This window comes from Somniosus microcephalus, chromosome 10, assembly GCF_052327205.1.
Source record: "Somniosus microcephalus isolate GS21.2 chromosome 10, FLI_Smic_1.0, whole genome shotgun sequence".
In the NCBI taxonomy this organism is placed as follows: Eukaryota; Metazoa; Chordata; class Chondrichthyes; order Squaliformes; family Somniosidae; genus Somniosus; species Somniosus microcephalus.
Window position 1 is genome coordinate 22649129 of NC_140996.1, and position 24179 is coordinate 22673307.

General features: G+C 48.6%; 1 protein-coding gene across 3 annotated transcripts in view; it reads left to right on the forward strand.

Moving 5' to 3' along the window:
• The first annotated feature begins 1372 nt into the window (after positions 1-1372).
• The window catches only part of LOC147111463 (Krueppel-like factor 5), a 72832-nt gene continuing 50025 nt past the window's right edge, over positions 1373-24179 (forward strand). The window contains exon 1 of one of the 3 annotated variants that reach the window (XM_085998485.1): positions 1373-1739. In XM_085998485.1, the coding sequence (XP_085854611.1) occupies positions 1563-1739 (177 nt within the window). In that variant the 5' untranslated portion in view covers positions 1373-1562. The remainder of the gene's footprint in view (positions 1740-24179) is intronic. The other 2 variants (XM_085998486.1, XM_085998487.1) reach the window with 2 other exon arrangements.

Genomic DNA, 24179 nt, shown 5'->3' on the forward strand with positions numbered 1-24179 from the left:
TGCAGTTGACATAAAACTTGGAAGAGTAGTGAACAGTGAGGAGAATAGTGATAGACTTCAAGAGGACATAAACAGACGGGCGGAATGGGCGGATACGTGGCAGATTAAATTTAATGCAGAAAAGTGCGAAATGATACATTTTGGTAGGAAGAACGAGGAGAGGCAATAAAAATGAAAGGGTACAATTCTAAAGCGGGTGCATGAACAGAGAGACCTGGGGTTATATGTGCACAAATCGTTGAAGGTGGCAGGGCAGGTTGAGAAAACAGTTAAAAAAGCATATGGGATCCTGGGCTTCATAAATAGAGGCATGGAGTACATGAACCTTAATAAAACACTGGTTCGACCTCAACTGGAGTATTGTGTCCAATTCTGGGCACCGCACTTTAGGAAGGATGTGAAGTTCCTTAGAGAGGGTGCAGAAAAGATCTAGAAGAATGGTTCCAGGGATGAGGGTCTTCAGTTACGTGGATAGACTGGAGAAGCTGGGGTTGTTCTCTTTAGAGCTGAGAAGGTTGAGAGGAGATTTGATAGAGGTGTTCAAAATCATGATTTCTTCCTGTATCTGCAACAGGTACTTAAGTGCCAGATTGAATCTTATTTCATCAGCTGTGGCTCAGGTGGTAGCACACTTGCTTCTGAGTCAGAAGGTTGACCACTCCAGAGACTTGAGCACACAATCTAGGCTGACACTCCAGTGCAGTGCTGAGGGAGCGCTGCACTGTTGGAGGTGCCGCCTTTCAGATGAGATGTTAAACCGAGGCCCCGTCTCGGGTGGACATAAAAGATCCCATGGCACTATTTCGAAGAAGAGCAGGGGAGTTATCCCTGGCGTCCTGGCCAATATGCATCCCTCAACCAACATCACTAAAACAGATTTTTTGGTCATTATCGCACTGCTATTTGTGGGAGCTTGCTGTGCACAAGTTGGCTGCCGCGTTTCCCACATTACAACAGTGACTACGCTTCAAAAGTACATCATTGACAGTGTCAGCCATGGCTCAGTGGGTAGCACTACACTTCAAAAAGTACTTCATTGGCTGTAAAGCGCTTTGGGAGTTCAGGTGGATGTGAAAGGTGCTATAGAAATGCAAGTCTTTCTTTGTTATTGGCTCTAAAACGCTTTGGGACATCCGGTGGACGTGAAAAGGTGCTATATAAATGCAAGTCTTTTCTTTTTGAATCTTATCTGATCATGTACCTGCTGCAATATGTAACTTGACACCTCAAATTTCTCTCAGAGCCCGCCCCTCTGGCGCCCTTCGCCGATTGGCGACTTGGCAGATCACTCGGACGGGTAGGGGCTAATGATTGGCGGACTCGAGTGCCAATCACGCCGAGCCTGGACTCCAGCAGTGGAAGGGAAAAGAGTGTCAAAAGTGCCAGAATGTGTTTGGACACTCGGCATTCGCTCGCTGGGGCGCGAGTGAAGGGGGCGCGACAGATGCTGATCGGCCGCAACGGCAAAGGTTTCTTGGTTGCTGAGACTGAACCTGACTCACTCTTCACACACACACACACATACACTCACACTCATCCTCACAGCCCTGTGTGCGGAGCAGATGGCCAGCAGCGTACTCAGGGGCGCTTTGGGCGGGGGCAGCCTCCCGGAGGAGCCGGTCTTCACTCAACTCAAGCCGGTGAGTCTTGTCGGCGAGGAGCAGGCGGCGATGTTCGAGCGCATGAAGAGTGCACCGAGGATGCTGGCGGCGGAGAGCCAGGCGGACGATCTGGCCCAGGTACGGCTCCAGGGGAGGCAGGGTTACCTGACAACATTCGTGGCTTCCTCAGAGAAACCCCAGAGAGAGAGAGAAGGAAAAAAAACCCAACTTTTTTTCCTTTTTAAAAAGTTCTTGGAAACCCAACCTGCCCTTCCAGCCATTTGGGAAACAACTTTGTGTAAAACTTTCCCCACCCACCTATCCCAGCGCAGAAGTTTCTTAGCTTGTTTTTACCCTCGCTTGAGAATAAACGTGTGTTTGTAAAAGTTGGGATTCTTTTTCAGGAAGTGCTGGAATGGAACACTTTCTGATCTCCCAAGATTTTTTCTTCCGTTTTCCTAATTCAAATTCCTATGGCTTCAAACTTATTAAGTTACCGAAGTCCCTAAAACGTTTTTAAGAAGGGGGTGGGGGGAAAAAAACCCCGCCACACTTGGTGGGGGAAAGCCTCTCCCGCCCATTCATCTTTCAGTGTGAGAGCCACGGTGATTCTCGCAGGCACTGCCTTGTTAATGATAGTGTGGGCAGACTGCGGTGAGCAGCCAGTGCCCGCTGCTGTGGGGATCTCGGGGTCTCCCAAGTTGGCATCAGACTTCAAACCGGACCCCATTTCTTCCGGGGGATGGAGCCAGTTGTGAGTTGCAGCCTCTCGGCACTGACTTCCACCGTGTCCTGAGTTAAAAAGCACGTTAAACTGGAAGGGGTTGTTGTTGTTTTTGTTTCTTGCACTGGAATTGTAAAGGAAGCAGAGTTTGCATCGTTTAGCTGGTAGTGCATTGATTTGAAGATAGACAGTATGGTTGGATAGGCAACCCCACGATTGCATCTCCACTGCCTCCCAGTTACAGGTCAACAGGCGGGAGTGGCTCCTTCATGTAAACAGGTAAAGAAAGACATGCATTTCTATAGCGCCTTTCGTGACCTCATAGGATATACGGCACAGAGACAGGCCATTCGGTCCGACCAGTCCATGCTGGCGTTTATGCTCCACTCGAGCCTCCTCCCGTCTTTCCTCATCTAAATCTATCAGAGTAACCCTCTATTCCCTTTTCCCTCATACGCTTGTCCAGCCTCCCCTTAACTGCATCTATAATATTCGCTTCAACCACTCCCTGTGGTAGCGAGTTCCAAACGTCAGGGCAACCCAAAGCGCTTTACAGCCAATGAAGTACTTTTTCAAGTGTAGTCACTGTTGTAATGTAGGAAACGCGGCAGCCAATTTGGGCACAGCAAGCTCCCACAAACAACAATGTGGCAGCACGGTGGCATAGTGGTTAGCACTGTTGCCTCACAGCACCAGGGACCCGGGTTCAAATCCGGCCTCTGGTGACTGTGTGGAGTTTGCACATTCTCCCCGTGTTTGCGTGGGTTTCCTCCGGGTGCTCTGGTTTCCTCCCACAGTCCAAAGATGTGCGGGTTAGGTTGATTGGCTATGATAAATTGACCCTTAGTGTTAGGGGGATTAAATACGTGGGGATAGGGTGGGATATGTGTTGGTGTAGGGGTTACGGGGATCGGGTGGGATATGTGTCGGTGCAGGCTCGATGGGCCGAAATGGCCTCTATCTGCACTGTGGGGTTTCTGTGATTTCTGTGAACCTGTTTTAGTGATGTTGGTTGAGGGATATTGGCCAGGACACCGGGGACAACTCCCATGGCTCCTCTAAGAAATAGCGCCATGGGATCTTTTACATCCACCTGAGAGAGCAGACGGGGGCCTTGGTTTAACGTCTCATCCAAAAGACGGCACCTCCGACAGTGCAGCACTCCCTCAGCACTGCACTGGAGTGTCAGCCAAGCTTTATGTGCTCATTATCTCGGGAGTGGGACTTGAACCCACAACCGTTCCTGACTCAAAAGGCGAGGGTGCTACCAACTGAGCCAAATGGTAGTGTTGCAGTGGGTTAAAGTGATGGGATGTGTGTGGAGAGGGGCAACGTGTTCCCCATCTCCCCCCAGACTATACAATGTGCAGTGTGTACCAGGCGAGGGTGAGGATGTGTTTTTTATTTGAATTATTAATTTTTTTTTGGTTGCTGGCTGAGAATGCTGCAGCTGGTTTAGCACTTGCCATGTAGCATCTGACCCTCTCCTCGCCCACACAGCGAGTCATTGAGACCAGAAAAAACTTCCCAGCACTTTGAAACTCTCCCTGAGCCACACTACCCAAAATATGCCAACGACAGCTGGAAGATCTATAATCAGAAAACTCTAAACGTGTGGCCAGCACCAAACTTTGTAACATTTTTCAAGGGGTTGATAGAATCCGAATTCACTGCATAGTTGTTTGAGTGCAGTCATTGATCAGATTTTCCATTAGTCAGCTGATTTTCTTTGGCGGGTGTGTGTGGGGGGTGGAGGGGGGGGGGTTATTGCTAAAAAATATTTGGCATTATGCAGAGGTTTTTACAGATGAAGGGGGAATGTAGCATTCGTATCTTCAACGGCACTGTGCTTGATGAATGTTTTCCTGATGACTGTGAAAACCCACTACCCGCCGGCTGTGTTGATCTGTGTGTCAGGCCATTACCCAATAGTGTTTTCTATTTCAGATATTTTGATCTGTTTTGAAAAATATTTGAACAACTGCCTTGCAGTTTAAGTTTTACTTCAACTTTTTTTGAACTCATAAGGAATGTAGAACTTTATTTCCCCTGTATACCATAAAGGTATGGTAAAGCCTTTATATGTATTACTTTAATGGAATATATATTTTTTTAAACTTAGTGCTCTCCCTAAGTAATTAAGTGTGCTGTTTCACTTCAAATGGTAGCCTGCACATCATAATCCTTATACTTAATTCTTTCAATATGTTGTAATTGGTTACTAAAAGTGCCAAGCAATATGGATGTGTTTGCATGAAACATTTTAAGATTAAGGCTCTCTCATTTTAAAGTTTACATAAGAACATAAGAAATAGGAGCAGGAATAGGCCATTTGGCCCCTCGAGCCTGCTCCGCCATTCAATAAGATCATGGCTGATCTTGGGCTCAAAGCCACTTCCCCGCCCGCTCCCCATAACCCTCCACTCCCTTATCTTGCAAAAATCTGTCTATCTCCACCTTAAATGTATTTATGATCCAGCCTCCGCAGCTCTCTGGGGCAGAGAATTCCACAGATTTATGACCCTCTTAGAGAAGAAATTCCTCCTCATCTCAGTTCTAAAAGGGCGACCCTTTATTCTGAGACTGTGCCCCCGAGTTCTAGATTTTCCCCACGAGGGGAAACATCCTCTCTGCAATTCGTATTCGTATTCAAGTGGTTCAAAAGATCAGAGCAAAACAAGTAAAGGAATAAGAAGCAGCTGGATTAGGTTGCTGTTGTGAGAGTGCAGTGAAATGTTTCTGGTATGCTGGAGGTGGCTGCTAATTCCTGGTACCAGTTTCAGATGACTCTGTAGAATCCTATCCCAAACAAATGGAATGGGCTAGATTAGCAAGCTGCCAAAAGTTCATGTGTATGGTAGACTCCTATTAAAGATGTGTACCTGTGTTAAGCATGCCTAGTGTTGTTACTGGACATGTTAAATGTATTGATACCAATGTCATTTCAGAAAAGGTGCACTGAAATCAATGTGCAGTAAGGTTGTATGACACTGTTAATTCATCACCTCAAATTGATTTCACTAAAGTGAAAGAAAGGTGATATTGATTGAGGGATCAATATTGGCCAAAACACCAGGGATAACTCCCCTGCTCGTCTTCGAAATACTGCCATAGGATCTTTGACGTCCACCTGAGAGAGCAATCAATATCACCAGTACTTCACCCTAGTGTTGTGTTAGTACCGATACAATCTGCAATTGAACTGCTAAGTTTTTTTTAACAGTTCCAAGTGGATGCAGTATGAAAACTTTACATGCCCCACCATTAATTAACTGAAATCCTTGTGACAGCACTAAGCTGCATGTTTTCAGCCACATCAGGTTTGCTTTAACCCTCCCAGTGAATGTCACTAACATGCCTGCTTTGTTGGGAAAAGCCACCAGTTTTCAACAATGTTATGGATTGTGCAATCTAATTGTTGCTTGAGACTTGCTCAGTGCAAAACTTGCTCATACACTCGGTTTTTAATATAGCTTTTAATTGTGCAGGTGCATGTCTCACGGTCAACCTTGTAACTTCTGACTGTGCATTTAGAAACTTAACAATAAGATACAGTTTTCTCCCGTATGTTACAAACCTGTTCAAAGGTTCAGAGTTCAGTTTTGGGATTACATAATTTTTGTCTCATGTTGCCATTACCAGTTTTTCATTCCAGAATTTATGAGGAACTGAAAAGTTAAGAGCCTTTATTGGCATGAACGCACAGATTGTGAATTTGAAATTGACCTCTCCAAATTAATGATGTTGGAAATAAGTGTCCTAATTGACAAATATATTGTGTGTGTGGGGGGCGGGGGGGGGGGGGGGTGGAGGATGTGGGGGGGGTGAAGAAGAGAGAAGGGGTTTAAAAAATATATTACTTTAAAATTTTCTCCTAACATTTGAAGTTCCAGATATGTGATTATGGGTATTTAGGGTGGAAACCAGCCATGGTGGGCTTTCAGTAGTTGTGCTGATTGGGGGTCTGACACTTTCCAATTCCGGATGCTGACTGCTAGAAACAATTATAGTCTGGTCCTCAAAGATAATTTAACAAAGTTCATTGTAGGCCAGGAGTATAGTTAAGATTAGTGTTTGTGAGAATTAAAAATTCTCGTCCTGGTGTTCAAATCCCTGCATGGTCCGCCCCTCCCTAACTCTGTAACCTCCTCCACCCCTGCCACCCTCTGAGATCTCTGTGTTCCTCCAATCCTGGTTTCTTGTGCATCCCCGATTTCCATCGCCCCACCATTGTCGGCCCTAAGCTCTGGAATTCCCTCCCTACACATCTCCGCCTCTCTACCTCTCTCTCCTCCTTTAAGACGCTCCTTAAAACCTACCTCTTTCATCAAGCTTTTGGTCACCTGCCCTAATTTATCCTTATGTGGCTCGGTGTCAAATATTGTCTGCTAACGTTCCTGTGAAGCACCTTGGAATGTTTTACTACGTTAAAGGCGCTATATAAATGCAAGATGTTGTTGTAAGGATAACAATTTCTGCTTAGTGTCAGCTGTGGCTCAGTGGGCAGCACCCTCGCCTCTGAGTCAGAAGGTTGTGGGTTCACAGTCCCACTCCAGGGACTTGAGCACAGAATTCTAGGCTGACACTCCAGTGCAGTGCTGAGGGAGTGCTGCACTGTCGGAGGTGCAGATGAGATGTTAAACCGAGGCCCCATCTGCTCTCTCAATCAGTATCACTAAAACAGATTATCTGGTCATTATCACATTGCTGATTGTGGGAGCTTGCTGTGCGCAAATTGGTGGCTGTGTTTCTTACATTACAACAGTGGCTACACTTCAAAAAGTACTTCATTGGCTGTAAAGCACTTTGGGATGTCCGGTGGTTGTGAAAGGCGCTATAGAAATGTAAGTTTCTTTTTTAATGTGACCTAGTCAGAGTTGGTCGGCTAATGATCCAACCACATGTGTCATAGAGCAATTCTATTCCAGTTCTTCAAAAATAAAAAAATCCCGTACTGTGTTTTTTCCTGGACTTTAAATGTTCTTAGAGAACCCAGAAGTGAAGGATAAGTGCGCAAAGATTACAAGATAAATCAGGAATTAGAGATTAGTGGCTCGAATTTCACAGGGCCGCGGAGGCGGGAATGGAGGCGTGTGGGGTGTTAAAATTGCAAAAAGTGGTGGGCGGGCCCAACCCCGCCTCCATCCCGCCTCCAAGCAATTTTCAAGAAATCATGTTTATTGCTCCTGTCTCCGTCCTGCCTCCAATAGGCCCTTAAGGCCCTTAACAAGCACTAAATTGCCTCTATTATCCCATTTTGAAAGGCCTTGGTGATTTTAACCCTTTACCCACGTGAAGCATGCCAGCTCTGAAACACGACGGTGAAACCTGGCGGGAGCACAATTGGATTGCTGACTATTAGCTGCAGCTCCACCATTAAACTGGAGATTTGATCAGCCATCATTTGCAGGTGGCATGACTTTGTTGTCTCAGGTCTGGGGGAACTTTTAGAAGGCATAACCACAGCTGTGGAAGTTTAGAGCCTGACACCCATCCCCAGTGTGACCTCCTGGGAAGCCCCTCTCACCACCTTCATTGAGTGCTTCCTCAACTGAGGCATATACTGTACCAAGTAATCCTAAGCCCTCAATGTGGAAGTCCCATTAGCGAAATAACACACGCCACAACTGCAGTAGTAGCCATCAGATTTTTTATTTACAGTAACCATCTGATGGCTTTTTAACATTAAACATCAAATTTCACCCAAGTGACTACCCTTGTGACTATTTGTGCAGTATCTCTCTTACGCGTGCTCCTACATGGTGCTTCCCCTGTGGCTTCAGCAGATGTGGAGGCCCCTTGCTCACTTTCTTGCTGCTCCTGTCTCGACACCTTTGGCAGGCGTCCTCTGGGGTTGCAAACTTGTGAGGGCTCGCCAACAGTCTGCTGCTCCTGCGGCTGTGCAGGGGTTGAGACGCCGATCTCAGTTGGGTGTGGACTCTGGTGGGGCTCTGACCGAGGGCTCTGCAGTGGCATGGAAGTAGGAGCGCTTGGAGAGGAGCCCCCACTTCCTTGATGTCTGCCACCAACTTCCCTCTCATGGGTCAGGTCCCCCTCAGCGCTTGCAAGTGGCTTGAGAGCACCTTGCTGCACATCAGGGGGGCCATGGGGACCCGTATCTTCACTGGCAGTCCTACTCAGAAGGACTTCCATGAATGTCTGGTTTCTCTGTTCAATAGATGACCATTGCTCCTCCAGAGATGTCATTCTATTCAGAACACTCACCATGTTTTCTGCACTCTGGCGACTTATCACCTCCATGGAGGTTGCCATCCTTTCCATGGTGATGCGTTCATGCGCCAATGACTCCACAAAGGCTCTGCTCATGTTCGCAATGGACTCCTCCATTCGCTCCACACTTGCAGCGATCCTGGAGTCAAAACCTGCCAGAGACTCCTGCACCTGTTCCTGGAGTTCCAGCACCGCTGATCTTGTGGATGGAGCCAGAGGCAGAGGGTCGACATGCTGCTGAGCCGAGCTGGCAGCGTCCTGCGCCCTCCGACTAGGACTCTCCACTGCTGTCCCTGTCTCCACAATCTGCTGATGCTCACTTGTGAGCTGTGATACACCAGGTGACAACACTACTCTATCTCGCGAAGGTCCCACCAAGGTGTGAGTGTCTGCGCTGGTGCTGGGTGTGCTGAATTCTGCTGACGCTGCGCCCTCAGAGGTTGCAGCTTCCTCTGAGGAGTCTGGATGTTCAGACACTTCCTCCTGGCTAGTGGGGACGGGTGCTGTCGATGGTCCTGTGGGGGAGTAAAGGAAAGAGTTAGAGATGTGATGCCAAGGTTACATGCACATTGCATATTGCAGATGATCATAAGTCCATCTGTTAGAGCTTCAAAATCATTATCAGTGACTCATGCAATGTCATTGAGAGAGATGGAAAACTATTCTGTCACCAGCTTGCTGTGATGCACCCATCTGTCCGTCCCCCACTTTCGCATCGTCCTTCACTCCCACGATCTCCAGGACCGCCTCCTCCCAGGGCGTGAGCTGGGCTACTGAGGGTGGCCCTCCTCCTGTCCTCACTATTTCCCTCTTATTGTGAGCTCTCTTTTCCTGCAATGAGGGAGACAAGTGGAGTTTGAGTGAGAATGAAGGAGTGCGTGTAGAGAATCCATAACATAGATGCTTAGAAGGAGACAAAGATGGAGTGAGGTGGCAAGACCAAGGGCCCTCCCTGTGTGTTGTCAGTTGTTTCCATAGCATCACAGTGATAGGGAGTGTGAGGGCTGCATAGTCGAATAGTTAGGTGAATGTGACCATAGAGAGAGAGGGAATGGGTAAGGGTGCATGGATGTCAGTGTCAAATGGGATGTGGAGGAAGAGATTGCTAAAGCTGAGTGCTGGTGAGGAGAGGCAATGGGGATCAGATTGGGGGTGATGGGAAAGTCATACTCACTTTTCCAGTGCGCAGAAGGTCATGAAATCTCTTCCTGCACTGAAGCCAGGTTCTGCGGGTTATCGACAAAGAGTTGACCTCCTGGGCCACCTGGGTCCACACAGCCTTGGTCTGCTGGGGAGGCTTCTTCCCCCCTGAAGAAAGGAAGAGCACCTCTTTATGTGCTCTTGCTCCCTCCACTAAAGCTTGCAGGGCAACGTCGTCAAACCTGGGAGCAGACCTAGGTCTCTGGCTGATCATTCTGCCTCCAGGTGCCTCTCACTGCAAAGGCCAAAAGGTTGGCAGTCTGCAGAAGAAGCAAGGCTTGTTGCAGACCTTAAATGCAGCAGCAATGATGACTTCATCGGAGGCGAGTTTCAGACTGAAAAAATTAATTGGGCCATGGGTTCCCACACGCTGGAACTCAATTGCCCACTTAAGTTAAAATCGCTTCATTCTCCCACATCGATTTAGAATCGGGTGGCTAACACGAAAAGCGGATTACACGACCCCAGCCCGCCCCAGTAACAAAATCGAGACCCAGGTGTCTAAGCTTTAAAAGTGTAGGTGGAAGTAAAGATTGAGACAGGTAAACTATTTCATCATTTTGAGGTCCCAAGAAAGAATAAGTTGAAATAAGAGACTGTGATGATTCTTTATTTTTACACCATAGGATGTAGGGAGCAGGAAGAGAGGTATAACATGGTGTAATTGGAGCTAAGAAAGAACAGAGGGCAGTTCAGAGGATCACCAGCTCAAGGAGCATTGACAAATGAAGAAAGTTAAGAAAGATAACCGGGAAAGAGATTGGAAACTAGATGTGAGAGGTTGTCAATCAAGAAATTAGCTTTTGCTTACATCTTGTCCAAGAGTGTGTTCGAGCCTTTCTAGATATCTGTTAAGTCTGTGGCCTAGAAATTCAGTATAGCCACTTTTGGGGCGGTAAAGTCGGGCGGGCGCTAAAGTTAGCGCCCGCCGGAAAGTGGAGGCCACTTCGCCGAAATTCAGTAGCTTTGACCAAGGAGTTTGGGCGAGCGCTGAAACTGGCGTTGCACTCCTATCTTTAGGCGCTAAGCCGGCGGTGCGGACTGATAACGCCGAGGCCGGGCGCAGCGCAGGTGCGGTCATGTTTTGATTGACAGCAGACACCCTGACGCCGGCCAGCTCTTAAAGGGGGAAGGGTCGACTTTGTCTGCAGCCACGCCCTGGATAGTGGAGCCCTGCAGCTAGGCCTGAACACTGCTGGTGGACCCAAATAGCGCCTGAAGCCATGCAGAAGGCCCGTGAACGAGCGCAGCACTTCTCAGAGCATGCTTTGAGGGTGCTGCTTAGGGGGTTGGAAAAGAACAGAGAGATCTTGTGCCCGGACAGTGGCAAGAAGGCTCCCAGGAGGCAGTACAGGAGAGCCTGGAGGGAAATCGCCCTGAGGGTGTCAGCCAACAGCGATGTCCCCAGGACTGCTGACCAATGCCGCAAGAAGTTCAACGACCTCAGTCGGTTGGTCAGGGTGAGTACCCTTTCCAGTGTCCTCCTCATCCTTGCATGTGCACCTCACATTATGGGCAAAGGGACCTCAAAGGCCTAATGGCCAGCCCTCCTCCCGCAGCTATGGCACTGGCATGATCATCAATAGCACTCTCTGCACTTAACACACTGGCCAAGCTATTCGACCATGGGAGGCAGTGCACACAACAACAGGGCATCACACTGTACTTAGAGGCCGTCCTTTCTCTTGTAGGCCAAGCTGGCGCGGAATTTGAAGAGCCAGACTGTCACCGGGGGAGGCCGTCCCCAGTTCCAGCAGCTCAGTCAGCTGGAGGAGAGCGTGGCTCGACTCGTGCGTGGCCGGGTGACTGGCCCCGTTGCTATTGGAGATGCCGACCCTGTGCTGGGACCCAATGGTAAGGACATGACCGTTTGGACCTCTCTGGTTCCCCTTGCGCTTCAGATCTACATCCTTTGCCACTGTCCCACCAATGCGCATAATGGCACTACTCATGCCTCCCTCGCTGACGCCCTGTCCTCACTCTAAAGCTACTCTTGTGCCTTCCTGCTTTCAGCTGGTGAGGAGGAGGTCCCTGAAGCTGAGAGTGCCAGTCCCTCGGAAGAGGAGGACGACGAGGACCAAGAGGAAGGCGGCACATCGGGGGAACCCTCATCCGCGCCAGGGGATGGCAATGGAGGGGACACGTCTTGCCTGGAGGAGAGCCAGGGGGAAGTGTTGCAGGGGGGTGTAGCTCCTGGGCCCAGTGGCGTCCAGGCACGCGGGAAGGGTCGGGCAGCACGGCTGCCTTCTCCCCAGAGGGGGGAAGTGTTGCAGGGGAGGGCAGTTGCTGGGCCCAGTGGCGTCCAGGCACGCGGGAAGGGTCGGGCAGCTCGGCGGCCTTCTCCCCAGAGGGAGAGTCCGCCCTCCAGTCCGGAGATGGTCCTCGCCCAGGAGGTGCGCCTCCTTGATGAAATGTCCGCGGCCTCGGAGCGGCGCCACAACGAGTTCATGGGGGTTGTGGGACAGTTGCCTCAGGCCATTGAGTCCCTGGCTCATAGTGTGGCCAATTTCGGAGACTCACAGGCCAGGGGTGTCGAGCAACTCGCGGCAGCACAGGCCAGGGGTGTCGAGCAACTCGTGGCAGCACAGGACGCGAGTCGCGAGTTCATGAGTGGTACCGTCCAGACACTGGCTGATCTGATGCGGGCACAGACCAGGGCAGTTCGCGCACTCACTTCTGCCACACTCGCTGTGTCACGGAAGCATCGCCAGGGCACCCGCCGCCCTGCTGCAGCACAGCGGTCTGGCCTTCACCAGATTGCTGCACTTGCTGCAGTGCCAGGCCGGCCGAGTGCCAGTGTCTCTGGCGACCAGCGAGCGCCTGGCATCAGCCAGCTTGCCCCCATTGCTGCAGCTGCCACTGCCACTCCCCCAGCCAAGGTGCGACGAGCTGCTGGAGAGACTGATGCTGGCCAGCCACAGCTGCAGCAGTCAGCAGCCGGCCCCTCCAGGGCCGGACCTCGTCTAGGCCGACCCCCAAGGGCATCTGCCGTCACGCATTGTGCCCCTCAGGAGCCTTCCCCCAGCCTTGCAACACCCACAGGGCCCAGGTTGAGGCGGAGCAACAGGTCGGGCAGGGGCCGGAGAAGCCTGCACAAGGACTCGCCCTCTCGGCACACCAAGTAGAGTGTGTTGCCAACTGTTTTTTTTATATGGGGGTGTTTGTGTTCTGGAGGGGGGGGGGGCTTATTTTGGTACGGCCGAAGATGAAGGCAAATGTTTTTTTATATGGGGGTGTTTGTGTTCTGGAGGGGGGGGGGGCTTATTTTGGTAAGGCCGAGGATGAAGGCCAATTGGAAGGACAATTTTTCTTATTCCTCCCCAGGTTGTGGGAGTGAGATATGTTTTTGACTGTTTTTTGGGGGTCTTGTCTGTTTTTCTGTTTCTTGTGGGAATGGCCCTGAGTTTGTTAAATAAAGCTTTTTATTTATTCAGCTTGTCCAGGTGTCATGTTTCAAGTGGTTGTTGCGTTAACCGGCTGAGGGCTTGCGGAGCGGCTGCATTCAGGTGCGTTCATTGCCACAAGCCATTCCCTGACAGGGGGCCTAGAAGTGTCGTTCAATAAGCCGCCGGCGGACGGCCCTTGGACCTTGTGGCTCCCTCCTGGGCTGGTACTCCTCCTCCTCCTCATGGTCCTCCTGCTCGTCCTCCTGAGGTGGTGGTCCAACGCGAGGTGGCAGTGCCTGAGTCCTGCGGATAGCCAGGTTGTGCAGCATGCAGCAAACGACGACGAACTGGGAGACTCTATCCGGCGAATACTGTAGAGATCCGCCGGAACGATCCAGGCAGCGGAACCGTTGCTTGAGGACGCCAATGGTTTGCTCTATGATGTTCCTTGTGGCTTGATGGCTTTCGTTGTATGCCTCCTCCGCAGGGGTCCTGGGCGCGCGGAGCGGGGTCATGAGCCATGTACACAAAGGGTAGCCCTTGTCCCCAATAAGCCATCCCCTTGGTGGAGGCTGTGCCTGGAACATGTCAGCCACAGTAGTCTGGCGCAGGATAAATGCATCGTGGCTGCTTCCTGGAAAGCGGGCATTGACAGCTAGGATGCGCTGCCTGTGGTCACACACCAGCTGTACATTGAGGGAATGGTAGCCCTTCTGGTTGCGGTAATCCTTGGCATTGTCGATAGGTGCCCGCATAGCCACATGCGTGCAGTCAATGGCGCCCTGCACCATGGGGAAGTCGGCGATCCTGGCAAATCCGACTGCACGCTGCTCCCGCCTCTCTAGGGTCATGGGGAAGGAGATGAATTGGTGTCTCCTTGCGAAAAGGGCATTGGTGACCTGCCGGATGCAGCGATGCACGGCGAACTGGGAGATGTTCGCTATGTCCCCAGCAGCGGCTTGGAAGGAGCCGCTTGCATAAAAGTTCAGAGCCACCGTGACCTTCACTTTCACCGACAGAGACGTCCTGCACATCAGCTGTGGACGCAGATCTCTGTGAAGCAGCTGGCAGATCTCTGCAACCACCTCCCTTCTGAAACGCAGCCTCTTAACACAATGCGCGGCAGTCATGGTGAGATAGGACACCTGCTGCCGGTATTCCCTGAGTGGGTAAGGCCTACGTTGCCGACGCCTGATGGCCCCTCTGCGTCTAGGCATGGCTGGCCCTCTCACACAGCGTCTGCGAGCCCTTGGCACATAATGCTGGAACTGAGGGTTGGAACCCCATGCAGCCCCCATAATAAACTTGCAAACAGTGAAATCACAATTTCCAAGCTCTGGCCAGAAGCCAAAAATACCTCTCCTATGTTGTCCCAAATCAGTAAGGTCTGTTCCTTGGTCTCTGTCCAGAAATCCAAAGCACTAAAGTCATGGCAGCAAAATGGCTGGCCTTTATAGTTCAGTCTAAGTGCCCTTTAATTAGCGCTCCCCGAGGCCCGCAGGGCCTCTGCTGCGTTCCAGTTCACAGTTCTTAACAGCGCCACGCCCACATTGGGCGGGCGCCACTGAATTTCCGGTTTGGGGCGCACAAACAGCGTTGCACGACGAAATGACGTCATAAGCTGCGCGCGCAGCTGAGCGGGCGCAAACACTTTGCGCCAGCGCTAAATGTCAACTGAAGTTGGGCGTAGGCGCAGTTCGGACTGCGCCCGGGCGCTAAGTGCCTAGCGCTGGAAATCTACCCCTCTTAAGGCGTTAACGGCTGGCGAACGCTACTGAATTTCTAGGCCTGTGTGTTATATTGCGAATTACTACACAGACCACAAGAGTAAACTTTAACAGGTCTTTACTAGTTGAAGGTCAGGGCGGAACTGCCCAATAAATCATTACACAGCACTTATATACCGGTGTGGTCACCGCCGGTATTACAGTATACAGCAGCCAAGATAAAGTAGTGCAACTCTTAAAATAGTTCTCTTAAAGGTGGAACGGTTACATACAATAGTTCTCTTAAAGGTGGAACGGTTACATACACTACAATCCTCCCTTTTTAGCTTACAGTATATATATTCCCCATTAAACATAACATCATAACATATACACACAACTTCATGTAAAAACAGTTCACAGATTCAGTCTCTGCGGAAAACAGTTCACAGATTCAGTCTCTGCGGAAAACAGTTCACAGATTCAGTCTCTGCGGAGGCGCCTCCTGCGCTTCCTGACTCGGTCCGGATAACGCCTCGGTGGTGTAGTAGTTCTCGGTGGTGTAGTAGGTTCTTGTTGCTGGGGTGACTCATCTAATAGTCCTTCACTGGACTTAACAGCTTGAACTTTCGTAACTTCAGAACCAGCCTTGCTGACTTCTAAAGGCTCGAGTACCTTGGGAAGTTTTCCTACTTCCAGACTGGTTTGGCTCAGTTCAGAGGGACCGCGTGCGTGACCTGGTAGGGGTGATAATGGTTCAGATGAGTCATCATCTTCATCATCATGGGACAACTCACATGGATATACTAGATTGCTGTCCTCCTCAGTATCTACGTCCTCCAAATGGTTTATTATTTCTATTTTTTGGAGCTTCAACTGTGAGTGTGGCTGTGGTCTGTGCATTACTTGATTTGCAGCTATATTCACCAGAGTCTTTGGGTGTGAGATTTGTAATGGTAAGTTCTATCACATTCTTATTTTGTTTAAATTTGTAACGGTCAGAAGATTCGATTAAGCTCTGGTCTTTGTACCATCTGACCATCTTGGGAGTAGGTGTAAACTCACAGCTCAAGGTAGCAGAATGCTTCTCTTCCACTGTAATGTTCTGTAGTTCTTTGACTACCTTTGACGGAGGCTCTTTAATAGTCAGCCTTGCCTCAGATTTTGATTTCCCTGCAATAAACTGCAGCAAGCCGGTCATCTTACAAGTTGTTTTTTTCAGAGTGAGACGATGAATAGTGCCACGATGCTCAATGTCCACATCTTCAGAAGCATGAAGAATTTCACCATTTAGTATCCATTTTGGAGACTTCACGTCAGCAACTGAAAGCTCACACTCAAGAATGGCGTCACTTGGCTCTGACACTTCCACATCACATATGGGTTTAATGATGGCAATTGATTGCTCTTCTACATATAACTTTGCTGTGCTTTGGTCATCTATGGCGTCGCACATGTAGTTGCCTTCATCTTCAAAAGCGACATTATTAATAACGAGCTTCCTGTACACATCTTCACTCACAATCTCATATTTATTACTGGGATGAATCTCTTTGTCTTTGTAATACCACTTGACAGCAGCATTTGGCCTGGAAACCTTGCATTCGAAAATGACACGATGTTTCTCCATGTCAATCTTCTCTCTCAAGGGTTTCACAATTTTAACTGGCAATTCTTTAATTCGAAGCAAAGCTCTGGAAGTAGCGCTTTCAGCAACAAACTTGATCTCTGCAGCATCTTCAGTTTTTGCCTCTGCCACCAATTCCCTGAGTGGCTTATTACTGCTGACACTGCTCACAAAAGGGTGCTCTTTCTTCTTAGCTTTCAACTGATCGATGAATTGGACATATTCCCTTTCTTGCTCAGCTTTGATTCGTTTGGCCTCATCGCGCAGACGGTTTGTGTGTTCCTGATTCATTTTCTCAATCAGCTGCTTCTGCTGTCTTCCCAGATTTTCCAACTCTGTGTCAAAGAACTTTTTCTTTGCATTCATCTCCTGCTCAAAACGGCGAATCATTTGTTCTAATTGCTGTTGTAGTTTGAAATGGAGTTGAGTTCGAGCCCGGTGTTCCTCAGAAATGTGCATGTCTGTAGACTGGACAGACTCAGAATTCTCTGTCACACTATGTGGTTGTTGTTCAGTGGAATTCTGTTCTGATACTTTGTTCTCTTCTGAAGCATTTATGCACTCCTTTGTTTTTCCATCATTAGACTGCAAGTCCATTTTAGACTTGTCTTTTTCACATGAGCTGGTCTTACCATCATCAGTTCCAGAGTCTGAGCTGATTGTCTTCACCGAGTTCTCACTCTCTGCTTTGTCACTGTCACTGCTGCGTATGCCCTCATCCAATATTCTGGACAATCGTTCAGGTTTGACATCTTTTCTTTTTCCGGAATCTACCGTCATTGCTTTTAGGGAGTGCCAGTCCATATTTATTTTCCTGATCCACTCCCGTCCCAGAAGTGGTGGACCTCCCTCAGGTAGTACATATAAGTCCATTCCTTGGTGTTCTTTGCCCTTGTGTCTCACCTTGACTTTTATCTTCCCGATGGGGTATACTCTTTGCCCCGTGTATGTCTTTAATACTATCTCCGTATCCCGTAAGGGAATATGTGTGAATAACTTTTTGTAATCTTGCTTATTCATGACCGTCAACGCCGATCCGGTGTCCAAGTCCATCTTCACGTGGACTCCTGCTATCTGCAGTGTGACCCCGATAGTTTGTCGGTCAGCTTCCTTACTCACATTGTGAATTCTCAGACTACCCAGTTCCTGGCTGTTGGAGTCTGAATCCGAATTCTGTTCATCCGAACTCTTCTCAGCCACCTTATGTACCTTTCTGCACTTTTCCTGCGGTGACTTTTTGTTGCTGGTCTTCTTTCCTGACTGGCATACTTTAGCTATGTGACCAAGCTTGCCACATTTTCTACATTCCTGGTTTTTAAACCAGCATTGGTTCTGGTCGTGTGTCGTCTTACCACAACGATAGCATTTCGTTGTACCCAAAGCCATTTGATCTACGCCGAGTACCGCTGCCTTCAGCTGCATTTCCGCCGTGCCTCTCGCTGCGGCTTCGTGCGATGCTGCAATAGAGACAGCCTTATCAAGTGTAAGATCATTCTCTTCAAGTAGCCGCTTTTGTGTTCCTTCTTTCGACAATCCACACACGAATTTGTCTCTCAGTGCCTCTGTCAGACTTTCCCCAAACTGACAGTATTTCGCTAGCTTACGCAGTTCAATTAAGTACTCCGCGTTGCTTTCCTCTTTCAGTTGCGTTCTCGCATAAAATTTAAATCGTTCCGCTAACATCAGCGGTGTGGGGTTCAAATGATCCTTCAGGACAGCAACAATATTAGCGAAAGTCTGATCCGCCGGTTTAGCTGGTGATAGAAGATGCTTCAATAGCCCGTATGTCTTCGCACCCATTGAGTTTAGTAAGGTTAGTGCTTTATCATCATTTGATATCTTATTTGCCTTACAATATATCTCTATGCGTTCTACATACGTGGCCCAATCTTCCACATCGGGATCGAAATCGTTGATGTTACTACGCTTAGGCATCCTCGCAATCTTTTTGAGAAACAACAACGAAATTTTTCTTTAACTTTTTTTTTCAAAAATGGCGGTTTCCCGCGCTTGTCTTCTTCCCCGCCTCCGAAAATGGCGGTTTCCCGCGCTTGTCTTCTTCCCCGCCTCCGAAAATGGCGGTTTCCCGTGCTTGCCTTTCTCCCCCCGCGGGCTGTCTCTTGTCACTCCCGCTCGCTCGGTCTCGGTCTCCCTCGCTCGGTCTCCCTCGCTCGGTCTCGTTCTCCCTCGCTCGCTCGGTCTCGTTCTCCCTCGCTTGCTCGGTCTCGTTCTCCCTCGCTCGCTCGGTCTCCCTCGCTCGGTCTCGGGCTCGGTCTCGGTCTCCCTCGCTCGGTCTCCCTCGCTCGCTCGGTCTCTTTCGCTCGCTCGGGCTCTGTCTCTCCCGCTTGCTCGGCTCTGTCTCTCCCGCTCGCTCGGGCTCTGTCTCTCCCGCTGGCTGTAACGGCAATTGCCGTATTGCTGCGTTCGCCCTCCCCAGCGGTTTTCAATCGTGCCTCCCAGCCCCTCTTGCAGTCCGGTCCTTCCCCCCCCTGGCTGTGGCTGAGTTCTCCGCGGTTTTTTTTTTTCTCCCGCGCCTTTCGCTGTCCCGGTCGCTGCGCCTCGCGGCCTCGGTAGCTGCCCGGCCTTTTTCACCGGTCGCGGTCGAGCTTGCTCTCGACGCTGTTGCGTCTCCCAGCCCGCTTGCAAGCCCGGTCTCTCACACCGGCTGCGTTTGCATTCGCTGCGGTCTCTCACACCGGCTGCGTTTGCATTCACCGCGGCTTCTGTGCCTTACGCTGCCCCAGTCTCAGCGCCTCTGGCCCCGACTTCTGTCCGGCTCTTTTCCCTGGCCGTGGTCGAGTTATCCGCCCTTATAGCCTCCGATCTTCCCTCCCCTATTTCACAGCCAACGTGGCCGACTTGCTGCTCGTCGCTAATCGGCTTACCCACCACCGTGATAGAAGGGATGATCCTGCCTGTTGCTGATGGAAGGCTTCGTGTTAGAATTCTTCCGTTGCTCTGCAGACCCGAGTCTTTTCTCAGCAGAATGATGAGGGCGGATGCCTCTTCTCGACGACTGTTAACTGCCTTGGATAATCTCTGCCGCAGGGTAAGATCGTACTCATCGCCACTGTTAAGTCTGTGTGTTATATTGCGAATTACTACACAGACCACAAGAGTAAACTTTAACAGGTCTTTACTAGTTGAAGGTCAGGGTGGAACTGCCCAATAAATCATTACACAGCACTTATATACCGGTGTGGTCACCGCCGGTATTACAGTATACAGCAGCCAAGATAAAGTAGTGCAACTCTTAAAATAGTTCTCTTAAAGGTGGAATGGTTACATACAATAGTTCTCTTAAAGGTGGAACGGTTACATACACTACAATATCAACATTTTTTGAAGTCTTGAGCTGCTATTACGCTATTATTTTAACCGATTCTGGGAGCGCTGTACCCACGAGCTAGTTCCTGGCATTTATGTTCAATCGATTTTCTGTAGCTCAGCAGCAGACTTAAAGACCCAGGTAAATGGGTTTACAAGTATGTCACTGGGCGATGGGAAACTGATTTTATAGCATTAATTAATGCCAGGAGCTGGCTTTGAGAATCTGAATAAAAGAAACATATTGGCCCAGAAATTCAGGTCGGAGGCTTCCCGCGGGTGCAAGCCTCCGACCTGCACTTACCTAGCCCGCCGGCCGTTAAGCTGTGGGCCCGCGTGGGATTCCGATCCTGGGCCTCCTCCAACTGCCGGCGCGCAGTGCTTGCGTATCCCAGGAGCGCAGTTAGTTCAAAGCGTCCCCTGGGATCATGTGGGCCATGGAGTACCAATGGTAGCAGGGAATGCTTCATTCATAAGTTTGACAGGAAGAGCTGTCAAACCTATAAATACTATAAGCCCCAAAACATCACTAAATCTTCAAATACATTTTTTAAAAAACACATTTTTAAAATAACTATAAATTATATAGAATAACTATTTTAAACAATAATTTAAATTTTTGAAAAAATTAATTACATTTTCTAAAAATAAACTTAGCTTTCTTTAAAGTATTTAAAAATAATAAACCTGTGGAAAAAATGTTTTAATTTTAATTAATTCACCACTTACCTTGTTAAAAGCAGGCCTTGCGCCTGCTTTTTACATGTGTAACTCCTGGAGACTTACCCTCCCGGAAAAAAAACGTAAGTTCAATGCGCACGTGCTGCCTCTCCGGCACACGTGTTCCACCTCTTAACCCCTTCTTTCAGGGGAATGGAAGTGCCGGTTTCCCGCACATGCGCAGTGCATGCGCGAAACCGGCACTTCCATTGGGCCTACGGGTGAGTACCCCGTGCGTACTCACCCGTGGAGACCCGAATTTCTGGGCCACTTTTGGATAGACTTGGGCTTCGTAGAGAGGCAATAGATGTTGAGGAGCAGCAGGAAAGTAAGTTTAGCAATGACTGAGATGTGAGGGTTTCAGTTGAGGTCAAAGAAGGTCTGAGAGGCTAAGACTGTTGCTCAATGAAGGACTAAGAGATGGTAGCAGTTGGTTAGACTTTGAAGGAATAGGAACGTTATGGAAGAACAGTCTCCGTACTTTATAAAATAAGATTATCAGGGATAAATTTAATTTTGTTTGGTGTGAATTAAGCAAAGGGGATATCTATCTTTCACCTGCCAGGATTACTGTTAGAATTCTGTGTGTAATATGTCATGAATAAACACTGCAGCTGGAGATTGATTTTCAAGTGACAAACAGATTTGGCTAAAGGTCATTCACACAATCATGTGAAAAAATGATTGGCTGATGACTTAGAAGCAACAGGGAGAAACTAATTTAATTGGCACAGTGGTAATAAATCGTACTGAGGCAACGGTATAAGCGGCATTCAAATGTTTGCCCACCAAATATTGATCCACTTTGCAATTCTTCCTTCTTCTCTGCTTGCTGTACAGTGTTGCATTCCATTCAAGACTAAACCAGCAAGTTTACCAAAATTCAGATTTTCTTCTGAGGGTTGACCGTACTTTTCCCCATTGCACTTCATTCTTTCCTTTCCCCTCAAAGCTGAATGGGGGAGCGATGCAGAAGGGCAGACGTGCTCGTTTGGCATCAGCCGGGACCAGTGTTTTTGTAACTCTTGTAGTAAGCGGTGTGTATCCAGTATCAGGCAGGGGCTCCTCTAGCACTTATGTGTTAATCACACCCGCTACATATGTGCCTGTGATTATTGTGCAGAGCTAATTTGGGTTGTTCCACAAAATAGCAAATCCACACCGAGAGAACTCATTTTATAACCTGTGTCATTTTTTTTCCTCTTCACAATTTGCAAAATAAATTCTGGTTCTGTCAGAGGTCAGGCATAATTTTCTCATTGACAATTATACAATGGATGGGCTGGATAAATAGTGGGTTTTAATGCATTTATGTATGTTTTTATACAAGTTTTTAAAGGTGTTTTCCTTCGGGATGGAAGAGGGGGAGCGGGTAAATGAGCAGCACGTATAACTACTGAACATTGTGGCTAAACCCGAAGTTTCAGGCTGGTTTCTTTAAATAATCTTTTAGCCATATTGAACACTAGGACGATGATCATACATTTCCTTGTCTTGCAACCTTCCCTCATAGATACCCATTCATGACCCGAAGCACAACAATAAAGCCACCAGAAATTCTGAAGTGGTTTCAGAAGGTGTGAAATAGTTGATGTTTTAGTGTAAGTGGGGCACAGTTACATGCTTGGGGTTTCCTAATACCATCTGTCACATAATTAATTTAACAAATTTGAGTTCAGTCAAAACAGGAATCGTTTTTTTTATTTTTAAATCTCTTGGGGGGGGGAAATTGTGGGGCCCATTTTGGGGCGCTAACGTCACTGGGACATTAATTTTAGCGTCCTGAAAAAGTTAGCGCCCCCACGCCGTAAGTTTAGTAGTAGCATCCCAAGCAGGAGGTGGGGCACGGCGGGAAAGTGCTCCACCTCCTGGTTGGGGCGCTAATGAATTTCGTGCCGTAGCGCCGTGTCGTTGCAGGCCGCCTCCTCTGATTAAAGGGGAGGGGCCAAGCGCTGCGCACACCGGGACCCTGCTGGACCACTGGGGAGCGGGCTGCCGGGAAAACATCCCGGCGCTCAAGTGGAGTGCTGGGCTGAGCGATCGCGGCCGGCACCCCGCATACAAAAGCGAAAGGGGGCAGGTGCTGGCAGTCGGCCAAAATAAAAATGGCCGCCCGACACCTGCCCTTTAACTTGCGCCGCCATCGCTGCCAAACTGCCCCCGATCCTGTCGCACATATCGTGCGGCGATAGGTCAGGGGGCGCAAGGGAAGTTTGCGGCCGGGATGCTGCGCGCGGTGATTACATCATCGCCAGCGCTGTGGGGCGCTACCGGCTACTGCCGCCACTACACTCCCACTGAATTTTGCGGGAGGCGTTAGTGGCACCGCGCCTGGGTGCTAGGGGATTGGCACCCCATTAGCGCACCTCGGGGGCGCTAAAGAGAGGCACAAATCAACCCAATTTTCCCCCCTTTATGTCTCCATGTGTGTCTGTTCCTGTTCCCCACTCGCTTTCTTGTGTTACCCTCATTCAAGCTTTCTTGCTCTTGCTTGCTCTGTCTCATTCCAGATGTTGGGCAATTTTAAAAGTAAAAAAGCACAAACAAAATATTTAATAAACAACGCCTTAATTTTGTTCAAATTTCAGTGGCTTTCAGTGTCAGCCAGTGGCTCAGTGGGTAGCACACTCGCCTCTGAGTCAGAAGGTTGTGGGTTTAAGTCCCGCTCCAGAGACTTGAGCGCAGAAATCTAGGCTGACACTGCTAGGTGTCGTCTTTTGGATGAGCCGTTAAATGGAAGCCCCGTCTGCTCTCTCAGGTGGACGTAAAAGATCCCATGGCGCTATTTCGAAGAAGAGCAGGGGAGTTATCCCCGGTGTCCTGGCCAATATTTATCCCACAACCAACATAACAAAAACAGATTATCTGCTCGTTATCACATTTGTGGGAGCTTGCTGTGCTGTGCGCAAATTGGCTGCTGCGTTTCCTACATTACAACAGTGACTACACTTCAAAAGTACTTCATTGCCTGTGAAGCACTTTGGGATGTCCAGTGGTCGTGAAAGGTGCTATATAAATGCACTAAAAAAAAACACACTATGGGAAAGAGCGGGCGAGTGGGACTAACTCGACTGTTTTTCGAAAGAGCCGGCGCAGACTCGATGGGCCGAATGGCCTCCTTCTGTGCTGTTATGATTCTATGATTTTAAGATTCAAAACATACTTCTAAAGCTTGAAGAAAACTGCAGCCAAATGTTCTCTTGTGACCCATGAGTTTACAAACCATTAGCACATTCATCATTTTAAATTATTCTTTCATTGTTTTTGTTCCTGCAACTGTATCAGCTTAATTAAACATTAACTTTTACATGCAGTAACATTTAAAATGCAGCTGATTGCATTCTTAAGTGTCTGCACCTGGATAGATAAAGTTCATTCTCCAATCTGAATTGTTTGCAGAGTTGACATTAGACCAACTCTGGTCCAGCTATATTTTTGGGGAAAAAATTAGAAAGGTGAGTAATTTAAACACGTAATATTTTTAATTTTTTCTGCCCGTCAATCTTTGGGAAATTGTACATGTAAAGTTGACTGTTTCTGGTATATACATACAATCGAGATTATACTTATTCTACATGATACTATCCTCTGGTTAGTTTTTATATTAAGAAAATGTGAACATTATTGAAAAAGTGAGATGTACTTTAAAAATAGATT